The sequence below is a fragment of the Cnephaeus nilssonii genome, assembly GCF_951640355.1.
Source record: "Cnephaeus nilssonii genome assembly, chromosome: 22".
Classification (NCBI taxonomy): domain Eukaryota; kingdom Metazoa; phylum Chordata; class Mammalia; order Chiroptera; family Vespertilionidae; genus Cnephaeus; species Cnephaeus nilssonii.
This window is the reverse complement of record NC_137093.1, coordinates 4,669,338-4,691,075: the sequence shown is the minus strand read 5'-3', so window position 1 is coordinate 4,691,075 and position 21,738 is coordinate 4,669,338. Positions and strand designations below refer to the sequence as shown.

Here is a 21,738-nt window from a genome sequence, read left to right as displayed (position 1 = left end):
CCAAGTGCCTTGCCCGGTGAGGTATGTTATGAAGATAAATATGTTCAGGACAGCCTCTCTCTCTGTCTCCCTGGCCCAGGGGGCCTTTCAGTCCCTCTCTCTGCTCCCCCTTGGGGGTGGGGGAAAGGTAGAGTTGGAGGGGCATTCTCTAGGAAGAGAAGTTGTCTCTTCTTGTCCTAATCTAGGGAGGATTCAGGAGAAGTCTCAGGGGCAAGGCCTTAACAAGGAGTCCGGCCTGGCTCTCTTTACCCGCCTCGCAGGTTCCGCCACCCCTTCCTTCAAGGATCCGGATCCTGAGACCAGAGAGCCACGTTGAAGGTCGCAGGCCGGGCTCATCCCTAGCCAGACTGGTGGGCCGCGCCCGCACATGTGGAGCCTGCCACCCACAGGCAGAGCGCGGTACTGCAGGCGCCGGGGAGCACCCCATCCAGTCACCCTGCTGCCGCGTCCTCAGGGCCTTCCCTGCGCCAGGCTGAGGGGTCCCTGCCGCCCTGGCTGGCCTGACAGTCCAATGCGACGAATACCAGCAACAACTTCATAATCTGCTTTTTGGTGAATGTCTTTGTGCTTTTTAAAATTTTAAATATATATACTTTTTATTGATTTCAGAGAGGAAAGGGAGAGGGAGAGAGAGATAGAAACATCAATGATGAATCATCGATGAGCTGCCTCCTGGACGCCCCACACTGAGGATGGAGCCTACAACCCCGGCATACGCCCTGACTGGGAATCCAACCGTGACCTTCTGGTTCATAGGTCGACGCTCAACCACTGAATACCTTTGTTCTGGACACAAGTAATATATATTCATTGTAAAAAAAAATTAAAAGAAAATTAAAAGCCAGACATAACTGTTGTTAACATGTGAATATAACCCTTACAGTATTTTTCTATGCATTTTACAAACATGAAAACATACATGTCATAATATTTTGTAGCCTGCTTTGTTGGGTTTAACAGCTTTATTGAGATACATTTCTCATACTGCACAGCCAATTAAAAATGTTTAGTGATAGATTTTATATAGAGAGAGGAAGGTGAGAGAGAGAGAGAAACATTGGTTTGCTGTTCCACTTATTTATGCATTCACTGGTTGCTTCCTGTATGTGCCTTGACTAGGGATGGAACCTGCAACCTTGGTGTATGGGGGAGAGTGCTCTAACCAACTGAGCTACCCGGGCCAGGGCCTGCCCAACTTGATTTAACTGAATGTAGCAGTAGACGATGGGTAATGATATGATATGAATTGCTGCTATTTGTTGAGCAAGGGACTAAGTGTTTTTACACACATCATCAGTCTCCCCTCAGAGCCTTAGAAGGTAGGTGCTATGGTTTCCCCATTGATGACGGTGAGGCGAAGGTGTGAACGTATTTTCGAACAATGCAGGCAATGCCACGGGATAGAACGATTTATTACAGGGCTATTGACTTATGGGAATGTAGGGTTGGCGCAGACAAATGCCCAGTAATTCTGTACAAATTATTTTCTGCTACCAGGCCCCTGTTACAGTACTTTTTAAAAATGGTACAACTCGGGTACTAATGATTGACAAGACCAAGGGACAAAGAATTCAGTACGTACCAGGTGCCATACCTCCCGCTGGTCTTGTGATGGATGGTTATAATCAATACTATAAGAATAGCATGTATCTCATAGGAGTGTTGTAATGACCAAATTAATACATGAGAAGAGCTCAGTACATAGTAGATGCTTAATAAATGTTCGCTAGTATCTTTTATCCTGTTAAATCCTTGTAGTATCTTCAATTCACCAGTGAAACTCTAAGAGGTGACTTGACTTGCCCATGATCCATAGCTAAGCAGCAGACCTGGGACTTGAACGTGATGCGAAGGCCCATGCTGAACTGCCTCCCGTTGCAGAATCCATCAGGCTGGTTTAATAGCTGTTTACTTGTCCGTCTCTCCCTCTTGGTTGGGTGCTCCATGAGGGTCACTGCTGTCTTGTCACCCCAGCCCCAGGACACATTTGAGACCCTAATTGAATTTATGATGCTGAGCGGCTCAGACGGTTATTTAGAGGGCTGAGCGGTGGTCACAACACCCTGGCTTCCCCTGCAGCCTCATGGAAAATGCCTCAGTGCCTTCTCCTAGAATTCGTCTCTTAGCGGACAAATATTCACTGGTCCAGGAATCGGAGGCGCTCTTCGCTGGGAAAATCCACAGTAGAAGTAGCAGACAGGAGGCCTCAGATAAGCTTTCCCTAACAAGCCCTGTCCTTGGATCGGCAGCCTCCCCCAGTCTCACTCCGACGCCTCCCCGCTCAGTGGTGTCCATAGTATTGAGGTGCCCACGCACCAGCTCCCTGTTTCAAGGAACTCGAGCGTCAGAGAGAGCCTTAGTGGGTTCCGTATGAGTGTAAATATCACCAGCTGCCAGAGAGGATGACGTCAAACCCAGGGCTGGCTGGCCATGGCCTTGGGCAGCTCCCTGCACACAGAGGCCTGGTGCCCTGGGAGCCACAGTGAAGGAGGGGGAGGGGCAGCCCAAGCTGGGAACACGTTTGATGGTTCCGTCCATTATCAAGGATCTCATGACTCGGAATAGTTTTCTTTGCAAACTCACTGAAGTCAGAAAGGGAATAGTTTTCCTTTTCTTGCTGTTCCCGGTTCAGAGCATCTGAACAGCAGGAGCTTGACAGGGTGCCCTCTTGGAGTTGATATCCTTCCAGCTAAAGCAAAGTCTGTATGGCTTTGAGGTTAAAAACATTGATTTGAGCCCTAGCCGGTTTTGCTCAGTGGGTAGAGCATTGGCCTGCGGATCGAAGGGTCCCGGGTTTGATTCTGATCAAGGGCAGGTACCTTGGTTGCAGGCTCCTCCCTGGCCCAGACCCTGGTCGGGGGCTCGTGCAGGAGGCAACCGATTGATGTGTTTCCCTCACATTGATGTTTCTCTCCGTCTTTCCCTCGCTCTTCCACTCTTCCTAAAAATCAATGGAAAAATATCCTCGGGCCCTAGCCGGTTTGGCTCAGTGGATAGAGTGGCGGCCTTCGGACTGAAGAGTCCCAGGTTCGATTCCGGCCAAGGGCACCTGCCCGGGTTGTGGGCTCGATCCCCAGTAGGGGGCATGCAGGAGGCAGCCAATCAATGATTCTCTGTCATCATTGATGTTTCTATCTCTCTCTCCCTCTTCCTTCCTCTCTGAAATCAATAAAGAAATATATTTTTTTTAAAAAGAAAAGAAAAGAAAAATGAAAAATATCCTCGGATGAGGATTAACCAAACCAAACCAAAACAAAACATAGTTCATGAAGGAAGACATACAATAAACCAATACATATTTAATATGTCAGATGGTGGTAAGTACTATGGAGATAGATAAGGCACAGTAAGGAGAATAAAGTGTCAGGGGTGAGAGGATTGTTTCATTTCGGGGTAGTCTAGGAAGGCCTTTCTGATAAGATGACTTCTGAGCAGACCCTGGTTGAAATAAAGAAGCAATTCATGGGCTCTCTGGAGGTGAGCTCTTCCAGACAGAGAAATGAGCACGTGTCAATGTCCTGAGGCAGGGAATGCCTGGAATGTTCCAGGAAAGGCAAGAAGGCCAAGTAAGCTGGAGTGAGGTAGGCAAGGGGGTGGGTAGAAGGGAGGATGTCGGAGAGGTGGCTGGGGGCAGGGTGTGTAGGGCCTGGTAGCCTACTGTAAGGACTTGGACACTTACTTTGAGGGAGATGGGAGCCATTGGAAGATTTTGAGCAGAGAAGGAAGAGGATCTGACAGGCTGGAAGGATCCCTCTGGCTGCCATGTAGAGAATAGACGGTGGGGGACCAGGCAGCAGGGAGGCCATTTAGGAAGTTGCTGCAATTGTCCAAGTGAGAGAGAACACTTTTGATTACATTAGGGGCCATCGGTAGTAAGAAGGGGTCAAATTTTGGATATGTCTGAAGGAAGAGCTGCCAGGATTTGTAGATGGATTGTAGTGTGTGTGTGTGTGGGGGGGGCGGGGGTTGGGGAGGGAGAGAAGCCAAGGATGACTCCACGTGTTTAACGTGAGAAACGGAGTGGCCATTTACTGAAGTGGGGAAGACAATTTGGGCACAAAATAAGTGCTCAATAACTATTGGTTATTTTTTTGTATTGGTGATTTTGGTTTCCAGGGTTGTCTAAACTCAGTGGCCCAAGGGTTTGCAAATGCTGAGCACACCTGGCAATAACACCGTAGGCGTTATGCCTGAGCATGAACTCTGTGCCAAGCGCGATAGACAGGATCCTTACTTAGCAGTACCACCCTGCACGCATAAGAATGCCCTCTGAGAAAACCAATATTTGTTGAATTTTTAATATATTTCAGGCATGGAGCATTTTTCACTTAATCCTGTCTCCACCACTGGAATGTAAGCTGCAAGAGAGAGATCTTATAGCTCTGGTGTATTGCGCATGCCTGGAACACAGTGGGAACACTAGTTAATATTTATTAAATGAAACTTATTGTACATGGAGGTTGAATAACTTCCAAAGGTAGAGCTGTGTCTCAATAAATATTTGTTGGATAATAATTATTGGTTGGATAAAAAATGAGTGTTACATTCCCATTTAAGAAAAGAGGAAACAGCAGGTGGCAGACGAGAGACTTGAACCCAGGATTTCCTGATGCCTGAACTTGAACCCTTTCCAAAGCCACACTCTGGGGCCTCACACACCCGCTGGTGACTCTGATTACACACATGCAAACCCCAGACGACCCAGAGGAAGATCTAATGCTCGATCAGACTGTGAAGCTCTAGTAATATGAGCCTAAGTTTTTGTATTCATGAAATGCACGACCTTAAAGTATTCATTTTATCTAACTTGACCAAGGTCACACAGATTGTTAGGGAAGGAAACAAGATGGGAACCCAGTCTTCCCACACAGTGTCCCTGTTTGTTTCCCTATCCAGGGTTTCAGGGTTTCTTCACCTGGGGCACAAGGACGGTTACGGGGTCTCTGTAAAAGTCCTTTATGTACTTTATGGTACCTTCTTCCCACAACACTGTCTGCTAAACAGTGTGTTCTTAAGAGCAGGTGCATTTTGGGGGGAAAGGATTCATAGCTTTCATTACATTCTTTATGTATATATATATTATATATATTATATATATATATTATATATATATATATATTTAAATTTTTAATTTACTTCAGAGAGGGAGGGAAGAGAGAAACATCAGTGATGAAAGAGAATCATTAACCGGCTGCCTCCTGCACGCCCCCTACCGGGGATCTAGCCGGCAACCCGGTCTTGTGCTCTTAACCGGAATTGAACCCGGACCCTTCAGTCCGCAGGCCGACGCTCTATCTACTGAGCCAAACCGGCTAGGGCTTTCATCATATTCTTAACGGTGCTTATGATCAAAAGCTTACTTTTATCTCCTGTACCTATTTCCTTAAGCTTTTATTTTCAAAGCTGTTTTTAGATGAGTGGAAGGAAGAAAAAGGAAGGAAGAAATGATGGGGGGCGGGGGTTGTTGAGCCAGAATATAGCAGAGGCCAATTTTTCATTCCCGTTGCTATTCATTCATTCATTCATTCACTCACTCATCGGCAAACGTTTGTTGGGCACCTGCCAGCTTCAGGCACCATTCCAGTCCTGGGATGCTGTGGTGCTGGCATCAGGGGGAGACAGACATAATAATGACAATGACCACGACTGTGTCTCGTGCCGTGAAAAAATAACGTAGGGCCCAACCCGGTGTGGCTCAGTGGATAGAGCGTCGGCCTGCGGACTGAAGGGTCCCTGGTTGCGGGCACATCCCCAGTGGGGGGTGAGCGGGAGGCAGCTGATCGATGTTTCTCTCTCATCGATGTTTCTGGCTCTCTATCCCTCTCCCTTCCTGTCCGTAAAAATCAATAAAATATATTTTAAAAATAAAAAAAATAACGGAGGGTCAAAGATGAGTGGTTTGTGTTGTCCACGAACTCCAACGCAGGGAGTGACACGGATGCCAGGGCGCCCTCCACACCCTTTCCCTCGCGCTCAGCTCCTCGGGGCGGGCGGGCGGGAGGCGGAGCGCCCGCGGGAGGAAGGACGCCCGGTCCCCCGGCTCCTCGGCTCCTCGCGGTCTCCAGTCCGCGGTCTACCGGGAGGCGAGTGCGCAGGCTCCTCGGTCAGGCACCGCCCAATAGGAACTTCCTTTGAGGTGGGGTCCCGCCTCCACAGCTCCTCCTTCCGCTTCCGCTTCCGGCGTTGCGGAGGTCTGGGTGAAAAAATGGCGACTGCGGCGGGGTCTCGGGTGTCGGGGCTGCTGGGTCGGTGGCGGCCACAGGCGGCGCGGCCCATGTCGAGCGGCGCCCACGGCGAGGAGGGCTCAGGTACGCGGCGGCGGGCGGCGGGCGGCGGGCGGCGGGCGCGGGGCGGGCCTCGGGCGGGGCGGCGGGGCGGCGGGGCGGCGGGGCCTGTGACCTTGGCTCGAGGCCGGGGGAGGGGAGGCGCGGACGGGCCCCCCGCCGGCCTCAGCCGTCCGCCTCCGCAGCTCGCTTGTGGAAGGCCCTCACCTACTTCGTGGCGCTCCCCGGGGTGGGGGTGAGCATGCTGAACGTCTTCCTGAAGTCGCACCAGGGAGAGCACGAGAGACCCGAGTTCATCGCCTACCCCCACCTGCGCATCAGGACCAAGGTACGCCCGTGCCTCCTCTCGGAGTGTCCGCTCTCCTTCCATCCCAAAGGCCCTCGTCCAAGTTCTGTGTTTTCTGAAAGCGAGGAGTCCATTCCGAGCGTCTAGTTTCTCATTAAGTAATCACCAGTTATTTTCTTCGGTGTCACGGAAGGGAACCTGAGGAGGGGGTAGGGGATGAAGAAGGGGGTGTCACTTCCCAGTTTCTTCTTCCAAGTCCTACAGTAAGTGACTTTCAGTTTTCCTCCTCTGATCCATCCCACCTTCTGCCTCCTGACTGTTCTGAAACAGCCGTCGTTTGTCTAAAACGTGTAGGTGTGGGGAACTTGCTTAGATTGGCAGTCGGAACGCGGTTCCCCCTTCTAAAACCTGGGCGCCTGGCCGGTGCCATTTGCATAATAGAGAGAGGGACACTTCCCATTCTCCTTCAGGCTGCACATCTTCTCCGCTGTGTTCTGCTTTGGCTGTTGATGTAGCTATCATAGTCATTTGCTCTCCGTTGTTTGCTGTATTCTTAACAAGAGCCCCTCTGGTTTTTTGTGTTTTTTTTTTTTTAATTTCTTTATTGATTAAGGTGTCACATATTTGTCCTCATCCCCCCATTCCCAGCCCACACCCCTCCCCACGGATGCCCCCACCCCCCTGTTGTCCTTAACCATTGGTTAGGCTCATATGCATGCACACAAGACCTTTGGTTGATCTCTCCCCCCTCCCCCCTCCCCTCCCCTCCCTCTGCCCTCTGGTTCTTTAATAACTTACATCACTTAGTCCAGGTAGGACTGGCCTCATAGAAATTAAGCTAGGTTCTTAGATTCAGAAAAAAAATTTTTTTTGAGTCTTTGAGCCCCACTCCCACCCTCATACAGTAGAAGTCATACAGCAAGGTTTCTCAACCTCAGTACTATTGACATTTAGAACTGGATAATTCTGTGGGGAGCCCGCTATCCTCAGTTGTAGGCTGTTTAGCAGCATCCGTGACCTCTACCCCCTAGAGGCCAGTAGTACCCCATCCTGCCTCGGATGTCTCCAGATATTGATTGCCTAGTGTCCCTGGAATGGCAAAATCATCCTGGGTTGGAAACCACGATCCAAGAGCAGTGCTTTTCAAAGGTACCATGCGAGTACCTTCTTCCCATACCACTCTGCCATTCCCATACCGGTGATTTGAGGGTTACACTTTCATAAACACAACACTGATATGCCTACCAGGGAGAGGTTTATGAATAACAAACTTAAGCTTGCTTTTCCTGCTACCTACTTTATGCCAGTAGTTGAAGGACTAATTTCCATGTTGTTTTATGTATTATCTGTCACCCTATTTTAAGCAGTTCGTGGCAGTGCGGTTTCTGAACTTTTCTGGAATGTCCTAATTGACATCTTCACTCCACAGCCCTTTCCCTGGGGAGATGGGAACCATACTCTGTTCCATAACCCTCATCTGAATCCGCTGCCAACCGGCTATGAAGATGAATAAAGAACCTGGACCACTACCCAGTGGGACCACAGCACTGGTTTGGACCACACTCTGCACACGGACCAGAAAGGTGTATGGGACCTTAAGCTGACTGCTTTCCTAATGTAAAATGATGACTATAGAGTACACTGATCTTCCATCTCTTTGCTTATGGCAGGAGATGGCTTAAATAAATAACTGAGGTTGGCCATAAGCTGAGAGTTGCATTCTTTGGTGGTGTTTTTCCCTCGGAAATTAGCATTAATGTTATTTCTGTTGCTGCAATGAGGCCTCTGAATAATGGGGTTTCTAACAGGCCTGTCTTTGGTTTCTTGTGCCTAGGGTATGTAACACAAAGCAAAAGGAATGGAGCTAAGTATCAAGATTGGGTCCTGAGTGGCCAGCAGAATGGCTGCAGTTTCATTTAAAAAGGATTCTCGAGAGGAAGTACTTCCTGTATCTCAGCATTTTCCTATCCCTTTCCGTCAGCATTTGCTGCAGAATACTAACTAGTCTGATCATTTCCTCTGGAGGTGTCAAGTTCTCACCTTGGGGTCATCTCTCGGCACCCTGAAGGTTGTTAGGGTCAAAAACCTTTGGAAAAATAAAGGCAGCTTCTTTAAGTAGCTGAGATAGTTGGAGGGTGAAGTCAAAATAGCATGAGGAACAACAACAAAAAGTATTCTCTCAATAGCAATTACAGTAAAAGAATGTGGTTGGCCTGGAGCTCATTTTATTCTCAAGGCTCAACCAGTTTTATGGTAAGATTCAGGAAGTTTCAAGGTTTTGGTGTTAAGACATATAGTAAACTGGTACTGCACAAAGGTGAGGCACATAGAAACGGGGTGTGAAAACCATTTACAGTTAAGAAAGAAGAATCCTTGTTATCTTGGCCATTTTGTGATCTAGCCATATCCTGTGCTTCCCCATAGAACTGTTGTGCTTGTGGCCAGTGTGAGTTCAGGACAGATGGACTTACCTTCAGCTTGCTGTCTGGCCTCCCTCAGCTGGGTTCTGAATATCTCTTATAATCCTTGTAGAATGGACATTAAACCGTCAAAATATAAATGCAGAATGTTTTGGAATGACATTAAGGACTGGTCATATTAAATATGAAGTAGTGTGCTCGCTTCGGCAGCACATGTACTAAAATTGGAACGAGTCCTGTCTGGTTTGGCGTAGAGCCTCGGCCTGCAGACTGAAGGGTCCCAGGTTCGATTCCAGGCAGGACACATGCCCAGGTTGCAGGCTTGATCCCCAGTGTGGGGTGTGCAGGAGGCAGCCGATCAATGATTCTCATCATTAATGTTTCTCTCCCTTCCTCTCTGAAATCAATAAAAATATATTTATAAATAAACAAAATAAAATTGGAACGATACAGATTAGCATGGCCCTTGCGCAAGGATGACACGCAAATTCATGAAGCATTCCATATTTGAAAAATAATTAAATATGAAGTAGTAATTGGTAAAGTGGAGAGAATAATTTAGGCTGCCTTTAAGTCAAGTTTCAGACTATTGAATCAAATTACTCAAGATAAGCAGTTGTGGGAACTACAGAACAGCGGTCGCCAACTGGTGGTCAGAAAGGTTGGTGACCACTGGTTTAAGGAAACCTTTGGAGCAGCGGTTGCCAGCTGGTGGTCTGTGAGGTCCGAAAGGTTGGTGACCTCTGTTCTAGAGCCGTGGTCGGCAAACTGCGGCTCTTTGGCCCCTTGAGTGTGGCTCTTCCACAAAATACCACGGCCTGGGCGAATCTATTTTGAAGAAGTGGCGTTAGAAGAAGTTTAAGTTTAAAAAATTTGGCTCTCAAAAGAAATTTCAATCGTACTGTTGATATTTGGCTCTGTTGACTAATGAGTTTGCCGACCACTGTTCTAGAGTATGGAAGTGTTCACCTGATCCTGACTTAGTGCCATTATATAAACATTTAAAAATATTTGTGTAGCCTACTGTGGAAGTACATCTTTAAAGTCAGTGAAGTTTCTAATTGCTATGCCATACTGCTTAAGTTATAAAACATAAAGCCCTCCCCTACCCCGTGTATATATGGGATATGTGTGATACCAGGGTAATAGCTATTCTATAAAGTGCACAGAGTTCAAGGGTCAAATAATGATAGAAACTAAATGTTACAATTTATTCCATCTTCATGATTACAGATATTACAGGGCAGGGTGGATAAACAACGCAAATAAAGCAAATTCCTTTCTTCCCTAACCAGATACAGTATTTTGGCATTTTCATGATGTACAGGTTGACTTAATTCATTGACTTAGCTTGAAAGCTGGCCCCAGCAGCAAATCTTTGCAATTTAGGATCTTCCTCCATAGCATACTCCAAGGATCTTAATGACTGAACTACACTATGAACTCTGAAATGGTGTTTGCTCTAACATTCTTGAAGCTTTCACATCTTAATCTGAGATCTGACACCTCTTGTTAAGGCTGGGAACTGTTAAAAGCTTCCTCTTGGCTAACCTAGTCCACCATTGCAAGCTTAACAGTTAAATTACTATATAAAAAAATAAAACTCCCAAGCATTGATTGAAACAGTCATACTGGGATCCCTTTTCAGAGCGTTAGCTCCCTGAGAGAAAAGAGGTCCTAACCAGTTGCTTCCATGAACAATGACCACAGTACAGTATCTCGAATGTCCTTTGAGGCATACTAGTAACTCAAGGGGTCAGGCAACCATGATTATCCTGACAAGTTTATCAGTCTTTAGATACAGGATATATAAAGCTGATCCCAGATGAAGTATTGCAACCATAATCCCAAGAAATCATTCCGTTTTAGCACAGCGAGTTCCTGCAAGATGTCAGAGCAAGTGAGAAATCATCCCAAAGTAAACAGTGGTGGTTCAAAGTGAGAGGAAAACATCTAGGAGGAAAATAAGTCCTCATTAAATTGATGGCTATCTTCACAGCCTTCATTGACAAAACCCAGAGGGCTCAAATTTCCTGATTTGAGGAGTCTATTTTCAAGGTGACTGTCAAGGTCAAGAAGAGCTTTCAGGCTTGTCTCTGCCATGGCCCATGAACTCCAGTCCTTCAATGGGAATCTCCTTCTCCTTTATTGCTTTCTGATGGGAGAAGACACATTATAAAGGTCAATATGAAGCTTACTGGCTTTGAGCAAGCCTCACTTTTCCTGTCTGCAACTGGGATAAAGACAGCAACTGGAGAGAGGGAGAGAAAACAGGTCAATAAAGGATTTATAACAACCAAAAATAAAGCCCTCCATCAGGCCAATAAAGTGTTTATAACAACCAAAAATAAAACCCTCCGTAATATCTTAACAGGCCAGAGAGGCTAATACCCAGCCTCACCCCCAAACAATAATAGTGGGAAAGTGCACTACCGCAAAAAAAAAAAAAAAAAGCAACTTGATTCTAGTGAACTTGGCCTAACCACTTCCTTTTTCTGGGTGTGTGTTCCATTTTTCAGTTAAAACTACGCCCACTTGGCAAGGTTAAGATGAGCACCAAGTGAACCCAAGATGTTACTGTGCTCCACAAAAAGTAAAGCACCACAGAAACATTTAACTGTGTCGTCTGGAGCGATCCCAGGCAGCCTGGTGGGGACGGCCGGGAGAGCTGCCCCTGGCCTCAATGACAAGGCTTTTCTCCACCCACCCGGTCCCGGTCCCAACGCCCGCAAGCCAGGCGGCGCGAGGCCGGGGACAAGCCGAGAACGCGGGGCCCGGGGAAGAGCGAGGCCGCAGCTCACCTGAACGCACTGCTGGTAGCGCTTGAAGAGGTCGGTGCACGGGTCCCCGGAGCTGTCCCCCTTGAGGAACTTCTCGGCAAACCAGCGATTAAAGCACTGATCATACTCGCGCTTCATGTCGGTGCAACCCTCCCCTACGCTGTTCATGGCGGCTGCGGCGGCGGCGGCGCACTCTGATGTCGTCATTCCCAGGCGCGTCGCCTGCTGGCGCCGTACGGAGTCCGAGAGGAGGAGGAATGTGGGCGCGGGCGGTGCGGCGGGTCCTCCGGGCCCCGGGGGGCGGGTGCCGGGGCTTCGCTTCCAAGGCGGGGTCTCAAGGGAAGGCCGGAGGCGGCGACGTCTCCGCGGAGGGCGGGGCGGGGCCGGCGGCGCCGGAGGCCCACACCCACCCTCCCCGGGAACGGGGGCGCATCACCGGCGAGGTGATCGAGCACCTGGAGCGGCTGGCGCTGGTGGACTTCGGCAGCCAAGAGGCCGTGGCGCGGCTGGAGAAAGCCGTCGCCTTTGCCGACCGGCTCCGCGCCGTGGACACGGACGGGGTGCAGCCCATGGACTCAGTACTGGAGGACAGGTAAGCCCGCGGCTGCGGCCGAAGCCTGGCATTTAGGGTGGCGACGAGGTCTCGTTTCACCGAGGGAGAATCTTAGGCGAGATGCAGGAACTTGCCCACGATCACCCCCGGGAAAGGGGTGTTACTCTGTCTAACGGGTCCTGTCGCTCGCGTGTAAATTCCTCAGGGCCTCCCAGGGTAACCAGGGACCAGATCCGAACTGCTGATTATCCTTGAGGTTCTACTTCTCAGAGCTCCTCCTACCACTCGGGCATCCTCCTCTTACAGTCCAATCACGTCGGCATCCTCACTGCTTCTCCAGCATGCCAAATCAGTTCCTTCTCTAGGATCTTTGCACTTGTTATTCCACTTTTCTTGAACAATCTGTCCCTTTGGCAGGTCTGTTTATCTCCTCTGAAGGTCCTGTCCTGACCAGTCCAAATCCCCTCCCGATTCCTTATCTTAATTGGGTTTTCTTCAGATATTTTTCTTGACTGTCTTATTTTTGTTGATTTGTTATGTCTCATTAGAATGAGTTCACATATGACTTGCTTACTAAGTTGGATGCATATCTCAAATTTTTATTTTTTCAAAAATTTAAATATACACATTGTCTGACCTAGTGGTTATGGAACTATCTGTGAAAGTGCACCAAGCTGTGTTTACTAGTATCCAGGGTATGCAAATCTGTTCATAGTAAGGAAGAAACAAACAAAACCCCCTAAAAACAGATATAATCTAAGTGTTCTTTGTGACTAATACATCATACAATGGACTATTCAGCAGTTGTTAAAAAGAATGAAACAGCCTTAGCCGGTTTTGCTCAGTGGATAGAGGGTCGGCCTGTGGACTGAAGGGTCCTGGGTTCGATTAGGTTCCATTCCATTGCTGGGATTGCAGGCTCGATCCCCAGTAGGGGGCGTGTAGGAGGCAGCCAATCATCATTGATGTTTCTATCTCTCCCTTCCTCTCTGAAATCAATAAAAAAATATAAAATAATAATAATGACACAAATACCTTTCTGTGCTGATACGGAAAGGGCTCTAAGATATATTTGATAAAAAAGGCAAAATTCAGAACATTGTGTATGATATCATCAATGTTTTTACATATTCTGATGATGCGTTGTTTCCTTTTGCTCCCTGAAAAGGCATGTAGAAAACTGTTAATGGTTAGTTTTAAAGAAAGTAGCAATGCAGAGGGAAGAACATACATGCCTGAGGAGGCAGAGTAATAAGTTGTGAAGAGTAGTGTAATGCAATGGGGAGGGGCGGGTCTTTGACAGACTAACTTGTAAATACTAAAAAGACATATCTTCTGCCCACCTCTAACAATTGTTGCCAAATCTTAATACATTTTAAAAAAGAAAATGCTTTTTTGAAAAGCAGACTTATTTGCTGGTTTGGCATTGCAGCTTAGTTAGTGGGTATGTAATTCATAAAAATAGGGGCAGTCTACAACTCTGTCCTAGCCTTTTCCTGATGGAATTTTAAAAAGTAATAAACTAGTACAGGTGGGAACAAGAAAGATGAGTGCCATTAGTCAGCACCAATACGGGTAGCCACACCATCTGTAACAATACCCTTTGTGTTAACTGCTTGTTAGCCTCCTGTTCTGAACTCGTCTTTGATTCCTTCAAATCCTTTCTCTATTTGTATTTTGGTGCTCAGGTAGAGAGTTGAACTAATTTGCCAAAGTTACACAGTGTTTCAAAACAGAAATCTGATGTCATCCTCCTACCGAAACCTTCAGGTGGCAAAGCATCAAGACAAAAGCTTCACCATAACAGGCAGGGCGTCATTTAACGCAAGCCCACCCCTCCTCTTCAAGACAACAGCACTGTAACTTTCAAGTCCTCCTGCTCTTTTTTTTTTTCTTCCTTTTTTTATTGATGTTTAGAGAGTAGAGGAGGGGAGAGGGAAAGATAGAAACATCAATGAGAAAGGAACATCATTGATTGGCTGCCTCCTGCACGGCTCCCACTGGGGACTGAGCCTGCAACCGAGGTACATGCCCTTGACTGTAATTGAACCCGGGGCCCTTTAGTCCGCAGGCCAACCCTCTATTCACTGAGCCAAACCAGCTAGGGCCCCTTTTTCCTTCTTAAAGGCCCTTGCCTTTACCCCCAGGTTCATCTCACTCTTTTGCCTAATTTCTTTCTTCAGATTTCTTCTGTCACCTCCTAAGGACTTGTGGCTTTCACATGGTATTCAATAGTGCTTGAATTTTACGTGTGTTTTATACATCATTTAAGTGATATTGGATTCTCTACACCTCTCCTCCCACTCATCCATGTTCTGGGGAGCATGTTTGTTAGTGCTCATCATGTTCTCAGTATCTAGCACTAAGCAGACACTCAGTAAATGTTTGTTGACCTTTATTAACATATTTGGGAAAGTAGGGGATAGAAGCACAAAGGAGAGTCAGAATTTCCTAAGTCATCTAGAGAATAACTAAAGAAATGTGACTATTACTCAGAGAAGAGTTTGTGAAAAAGATGAAGAGGGATTTGGGTCCGGTAGCTGGAATAGTGACTTGGTATTCAGTGATGTGCCATCTTGCCGTAAATTTGGGACTCCATGTTTTGGACATGCTGTGTGACATTTGAAATGGAACCCAGTGAAGACAAGTGTAAGAGCTTTAAGTGAGCCACACTGCTGTAAAGCTTAATCCTTTTGAGCTCAAACCAATGACAGGTGATCAGGGCTTTCACAGCAGTAAGGCTATCGTTTGGTTTGGCCTAAAAAGCATTAGCATACTAACATGACAGACACTAATATTTATATGCATTAACTCAGTTATCACATACAACCCCTGAAAGGAAATACTAGTATCTCTTTTATAGACGAAGAAACTAACACTCAGACAGGTTATGTAACATGCCCCGCAGTTTCCCGGGGAGTGAGAGGAGATGTCAGGATTTGGAACTCAGAGCCTTACTGCTTTAGATGTGCCACAGAAACCTTATTCTCTTTCATCTCAAAGCCAGAGACTGACTCAGATGACGTCTCTGACTGCAGCCAAATACTTCAGTGCCTAGGATGGCCCTCAGGAACCTTATTTGAGCCAAAATGATTAACTTTCATTCTGGTCTGCATCAAACTAGAAATAAATTAGAAGGGAGGGAAATGCTTGTAGATGATAGAAGTAGGTTGGTGCCCAGAGAAATGACTCCTGGCAGCCAGCCCGATACCAGGGAAGGTCAGAACCTGAAACAGCAAAACTGTCCTAGTGTCAGTCCAGGGCTGGCAGAGCCCCTTCTTCATGCTGCGATACTGATTTCCATTAAATACTTTTTATTTGCATTCCCCAGTTTAATACCTGTCTATGAGCTTTAGAGGGCAGGGATTTCTAGTTCACAGTTGGAAGTCTTTCTCAAGCAGGGTTTTTCATCTGAACCAGAACACAGATCCAAGTGACTCTTTTCAATTCTTCCAAGGATCGTTTATAACGAATATTAGCCCAGATACATAGCTGATTGTCAAAATGGGTGCCCTACGGTATCTGGGCTAAATTTTCTTGTAAAACTTGGACTAAGAAAGCTGAGGTGAGGTAGGCATTTAGTCAGTGGGTGATTCACAGGCACCTAAGAGCTCGTCGGTTCCTGTTCGGTGTCTGACACAGGGTTCCGAGGTCAAGAAAAGTCAATCTACTTGCCACGTGAAGGGTCTGCTCGCAGTGCCCCTCTCAGAGACCTGGGCTCAGTAGCCTGTGACGAAGGAAACGGAGTGGTGGGCTTATTCTAGAAGCATCGTCATAAACAGGTGGAAATGTGTGGTCACTAAAAGGATGAATTTTTTCCTGGAAATGTCACCCATGGTGAAGTGAGTAAATCAGTTGCTACTAGATCAGCTGTTGGGAAGCAGTAGCTGTTAACTTGTTGGCAGAAGGAGAGTCTTCATCAAAATCTCCAAAGGCCCAGGAACAATGGGCACCCCTCCAGTCTGTAGAGACTAGGCAGGTTAAGTGTGATTATGGCAGGTTAGTGCAGTTATACTCTGAATGAGTAGTGGGGACTGATGTGTACTTGGGGTGTACTAACTCTTTCTAAAAGGAGCAGGTGCGCCCTAGCTGGTTTGGCTCAGTGGATAGTGTCGGCCTGAGGACTGAAAGGTCCCAGGTTCGATTCTGGTCAAGAACACATGCCCAATTTGCAGGCTTGATCCCCAGTAGGGGGCATGCAGGAGGCAGCCAATCAATGATTCTCTCTCATCATTGATGTTTCTATCTCTTCTCCTCTCTGAAATCAATAAAAATAAATAAAAGGAGCAGGTGCTATTCAGCATCCATCTCTTATTGACATGAGAATATAACCCAGCATTATCAGATATTTTTAACGTCATTTTATTTAATCTTCCCAGCAACTCTATGAAGCATTCTACAAATAAGGAAACTGATACATAGAGAGGATAATTTGCACATATGCCACGTGAAGGTGGCTATGGTGGGAAAAAAGCATCACTGGGACTTGAATTCAGGAGCCCAAGCTCTTAGCCATTTTGTTATACTGCCCAACAGAAATATAAACTCCAGACAGTTCAATGGTCACCTTTATGGAAGATTTTTTCTCCAAGTTTTCTTAAACACAAAATCCTTCTGTGATTAACAAAAAAACAGTAGTGCAACCTTCACTTTTTTTGGCAAGAAACTTAAGGTCTGTTAAAATCATACTTGTTCCAGACCAGTTAAGACAGTGCCTGTCCTGGAATGGACCCCAACTGTCCACTCTTCATACTGTGAATAAGTGTTTACTGTGTCTAGTCTAAGGCTGGTGCCACAAAAAGAACTAGTCCTTTCCTTAAAAAAATCTTGCCCTAACCGGTTTGGCTCAGTGGATAGAGCGTCGGCCTGCGGACTGAAGGGTCCCGGGTTCGATTCCGGTCAAGGGCATGTACCTTGGTTGCGGGCACATCCCCAGTGGGGGGTGTGCAGGAGGCAGCTGTTCAATGTTTCTCTCTCATCGATGTTTCTAACTCTCTATCCCTCTCCCTTTCTCTCTGTAAAAAAATCAATAAAATATTTTTAAAAAAAATCTTACAACTTAGTCCTCTAGGCAGCCTCTGCCCAGATGTTCATGTCACATCCTTGCCCCTTTGTCCCATTAGGTTTAGCCCTACAAGCTCAATGCAGAAAGAGCTTGGCCGCTCCCCTATCAGTGATTGAGCAGACTGCTAATTTTTCAGCCCAAGTATCTGGAGGCAGGCTCAGACCTCCTGTCATATACTCTTAAACCTTGAAACAGTAGTGAAGCCTCATAGATGTTCAGCTCCTGTTTGCTTTTACTAGCGTTTGCCATCTGCATACTTTAATGAAGCAACTAGTAGGCAAGTCCTGAGTTGTTTGTGGTACATCTTGCAAGGGGAGGCACTTTTATCTCCACAAAGGTGGCTGTAAAGAAAAAAGCACTTGCCTCAGAAGTACCAGAACTGGGCACAGATCCCAGTCCATCACTGAGGAACCTGTAAGTCACTTATAAACCACTCTTGAGCAAGTTACCTGCCAGGAAGTCCATTTCCCATCCTCCTAATCCAGCTATTTTTGCCCATCCTTTAGCAATGACATCACCTCTTCTGAGTAATTGTTCCTCACCCAGGCTGAGTTAGGTGTCCTTTCTACTCCCTTGACGAGCTGTACTTACCTGTTAGATTTAACATTGTATTTCAATTGCCTTTAATTACCTATCTCCACCAAAAGCAACTTACCCATAGTAATTATCCAAAAATATTTAAATTCATCAATCCCAAGGAATAATAACCAATTACTGCAGAGGGTTGTTGGAAGAATCTTTTAAGTTGTACACTGTCACTTAATCTAATGTTGACCATTGCTCTTCCACTTTTTTAATATATTTTTATTGATTTCAGAGAGGAAGGGAGAGGGAAAGAGATAGAAACATCAATGATGAGAAAGAACCATTGATCAGCTGCCTCTTGCACACCCCCTACTGGGGGTCGGGCCCACAACCTGGGTATGTGCCCTTGACTGGAATCAAACCTAGGACCTTTCAGTCCACAGGCTGACGCTCTATCCACTGAGCCAAACCAGCTAGGGCATAGCTCTTTCACTTTTGAGCAGTGCCCAGAACTCAAGAATATGCTGTGTCTTTGTTCCCCCATTCTTGACCCTCTCCACCCATGCCTTCGAAGCCTTGTTCTCCCAAGAGGTAACCTTAAGCTTCTGGTTTTGTAGATGTCTGTACCTGAGATCCGACAACGTGGTAGAAGGCAACTGTGCTGAAGAACTACTACAGAACTCCCATCGAGTTATGGAGGAGTATTTTGTGGCTCCCCCAGGTACGTGTTTCCCAAAGTTTAACAAGCTGTCCCACAGTAAATTAAGAATATAGTAGGACCTGTGTATTCCCCAAACAGAACGGGTGGAGAGGAGTATGTCCAGTAGCAGATCTGGAGCTCAAGCTCTACTGAAGGGGCAACTGGCCTTCACTGCTTCTCAGGCAGGAATGTGAGCCCATTTTCCCAGAGAACCTGGACATCTGGCATTTTGTGTGATACTTCCCAAATTTTAAGTACTGGCAACTAATTAAAAAAAAAAAAAAGACCATGCAAATTAAACATACCTACAAGCCAGATGTATTCTGTGAGCCATCAGTTTGTAACCCTTGGTGTAAAAATTTGCATGTTTAAACCTCACTGCAACTATTTTAAGTGGAAATTTAAAAATAATTCTGGGCCAATAATAAAACCCAGAACTTTGGGTGGGTTTTTTATTTCCTCTAGATAAGTGGGCCCTCAGAGCTTCTGCATACGTGTAGATATTTGCAGCCTAAGCACTCAGGTAGATGATTTTCCAATGCCAACTTCAAGTTCAGGAGGTCCCTTTAGCAGAGAATCATTCTGAACGTTGTCCAGGGAAACATCAGCCCTCCAGCTCAGGGGTTACCTCTTTGATCAAGACCAACCAGTTAAAGGAAGAAGGCTTTGGTTGAAGCAAGGATGGGAAGGAAAGCTAAGATATTTGTGAACTCTAAACCATGCCTCTGCTTCACTAAACTGCCTCAGTAACTGTGGAGAGAAATAAGACTTCTTAATCTATCTCAGAGCCTGACGGTTGTCACAGTTTCAGCAGACATATCCACTGATCACATGTTATTTCTACACAGAACCTTGTCCCAGACTTTGTTTCTTGGGACAAAGTGAGTTCACAGTCAGACTTCCCTCCATTCCTATATGCATATAGATGGGTAATTAACCTGAATCTGCTCCTTATTGAAAAGTGCATTAATTAGACTTCACTTTTAACTGATTTTTTTCAGAAAAACAGGTTGGTAGCTACACTTACTTTCATTGTTTATTTTCCATGACAAACCAATGATAAGTTAGCTCAGAAGAGCCAGCTGGGAAAGCAGGGTCAGCTATAACACTCTTTTTTATTATTATTTTCCATCAGGTAATATCTCTTTGCCAAAGCTGGATGAACAAGAGCCCTTCTCACAGAGCTGAAGAGCTGTCTGGGAAGGGGTGCCCTGTGGACACATGGAAGCACGATAGTACTTGTTATTATGAATACTAAAGTGCCCACTTCCCTCAGTAACCGGGAAAAAATCGATGATTAAGTATTTTTCTTAGTAACTAACTCTTCTGAAGATGGAACTGGGAAAGATCTAGCCAAAACAAGGCAATGTGTTCCTAAAGCTAATGGAAGTAAAAGGTATTGTCAATTTCCAGTGAAATGTTCACTTTGGAAGATATCTCCCTTTATCTCCTCCCAAAATTGTCTGCCCAACTGCACTTAAGTGAGTTTTTCTTTTTATATAACCTGTTAGACATTGTATCTGACCACAGTGTGACAACCCGAGTTGTCCTTTCTAGTTGCTGTTTCCATCGACCTGAGCACCCTTCTATCTTTACCAAACACACCTGAGATTGTTCCTGGGCACCCACTGGTTCTGAACAGAGGGTTAACTTTTTGCTAAATTCTGAAGAGTGTTCAAAGTAGACTATACAGCTTTGCAATTCCTGACATCCATCCCACAAAGTGATTATATGCAAAGGGGATATTAACCACACCTACAGTTTTACTTTCTGAAAAGAACTTAATGGCTTTGATGGTGGTGGGTTCAGGGGTGTATACTTAACTCCAAAGTCATTAAGTTGTATACATTAGTTTTCTACATGTCATACTTCAGTAAAGTGGGTTATGTAAAAAATATAGCCCCAGGCCTGGGACATAGTTGACCTCAATTGAGCAGAATCCAAGATGGTGTGTTCAAACCGCCCCACCCCCAGGATTTTTTTTTTTTAAAGATCACATACCTCATAGATACAGAGCAGTGATGGCGAACCTGACACGCGTGTCAGCACTGACATGCGTAGCCATTTCTGATGACACGTGGCCGCTGAGGCAGCTGCATGCCGAGGATGAAACATTTGCGAAATCATGTTTTTTCCTCAAAGTGACACACTACCCGAGTTATGCTCAGTTTTTTGGCGAAGTTTGACACACCAAGCTCAAAAGGTTGCCCATCACTGACAGAGAGTGGACTGGTAGTAGCCAAAGGGGATAAGGGCTGGGGGACGGTGAAAAGGGTGAAGGGATTGAGTACTAATTGGTAGTTACACCATAGTCACGTGGATGTAAAGTACAGCAGTCAGTAATATTGTGGTGACTGTGTATGGTGCTAGGTGCGTACTGGGAATATCAGGGGTGGGGAGTGGGGGACAATTTGTAGAGTATATGATTGTTTAACCACTATGCTGTACACCCAAAACCAAGACAAAATAATATTGAAAGTAAATTATAATTGAAAAATAAAAAATTTTGGAAGTTCAGGTAGCATGGATAAATGAGACAGATTTAGAAGTAAAAGTGATAGGCCCTAACTGGTTTGGATCAGTGGATAGAGCATCGACCTGCAGGCTGGAGGGTCCTGGGTTCACTTCCAGTCAAGGGCACATGCCGATTTGTGGGCCCAATCCCCAGTGGGGTGTGCAGGAGGCAGCCGATCAATGATTCTCTCTCATCAGGGATGTTTCTATCTCTTTCTCCCTTCCTCTCTGAAATCAATAAAAATATATATTTAAAAGAAAAAAAATAGAGAATCCTGAACCTGCCCTTGGGATGGAAGTTCTCAAACTATCATCAGAGCAACTACCTTTTTTAAAAAATACATATATACATAAATATTTTTTTATTGATATCAGAGAGGAAGAGATAGATAGAAACATCAATGATGAGAGAGAATGGCTGCCTCCTGCACGCTCCCTACTGGGGATCAAGCCTGCAACCCAGGCATGTGCCTCTAACCGGAATTGATCCTGGGACCCTTCAGTCAGCAGCTGACGCTCTATCCACTGAGCCAAACCAGCTAGGGCAGAGCACCTATGTTTATCCCCAAATAAAGTTACCCATTCCTGCTCCTTACCAACTGAGCACAAGT

The 21,738-nt window shown here is 46.0% G+C and overlaps 3 protein-coding genes across 3 annotated transcripts; 2 read left to right on the top strand and 1 right to left on the bottom strand.

Annotated features, from left to right (window-relative positions):
* Nucleotides 1-6,173: 6,173 nt before the first annotated feature.
* On the top strand, nt 6,174-8,276 carry COX6A1 (cytochrome c oxidase subunit 6A1). The gene is made up of 3 exons (XM_079763167.1): nt 6,174-6,308; nt 6,470-6,612; nt 8,000-8,276. The coding sequence occupies exons 1-3, from the start codon at nt 6,206-6,208 to the stop codon at nt 8,081-8,083; spliced, it is 330 nt and encodes a 109-aa protein (XP_079619293.1). The 5' UTR covers nt 6,174-6,205; the 3' UTR covers nt 8,084-8,276.
* Nucleotides 8,277-10,174: 1,898 nt separating this feature from the next.
* On the bottom strand, nt 10,175-12,104 carry TRIAP1 (TP53 regulated inhibitor of apoptosis 1). The gene is made up of 2 exons (XM_079762395.1): nt 11,792-12,104; nt 10,175-11,145 (listed from the first exon to the last, which is right to left on the bottom strand). Exons 1-2 carry the CDS (start codon nt 11,975-11,977, stop codon nt 11,062-11,064), a joined length of 270 nt encoding a protein of 89 aa, XP_079618521.1. The 5' UTR covers nt 11,978-12,104; the 3' UTR covers nt 10,175-11,061.
* GATC (glutamyl-tRNA amidotransferase subunit C) lies at nt 12,028-21,680 on the top strand (the record flags this gene model as incomplete). Its single annotated transcript, XM_079762387.1, has 3 exons — nt 12,028-12,362; nt 18,531-18,634; nt 19,749-21,680. The coding sequence occupies 3 exons, from the start codon at nt 12,028-12,030 to the stop codon at nt 19,799-19,801; spliced, it is 492 nt and encodes a 163-aa protein (XP_079618513.1). The 3' UTR covers nt 19,802-21,680.
* Between the last annotated feature and the right edge of the window lie 58 nt (nt 21,681-21,738).

Bases quoted from the DNA above. Each gene is read 5' to 3' on its own strand.
- COX6A1 (XM_079763167.1), top strand. From the start codon at position 6,206: ATGGCGACTGCGGCGGGGTCTCGGGTGTCGGGGCTGCTGGGTCGGTGG. The intron at 6,309-6,469 runs GTACGCGGCGGC...CCGCCTCCGCAG, and splicing joins CCACGGCGAGGAGGGCTCAG to CTCGCTTGTGGAAGGCCCTC. The intron at 6,613-7,999 runs GTACGCCCGTGC...TTCACTCCACAG, and splicing joins ACCTGCGCATCAGGACCAAG to CCCTTTCCCTGGGGAGATGG.
- TRIAP1 (XM_079762395.1), bottom strand. From the start codon at position 11,977: ATGACGACATCAGAGTGCGCCGCCGCCGCCGCAGCCGCCATGAACAGC. The intron at 11,146-11,791 runs GTGAGCTGCGGC...TTCTCCCATCAG, and splicing joins GCTACCAGCAGTGCGTTCAG to AAAGCAATAAAGGAGAAGGA.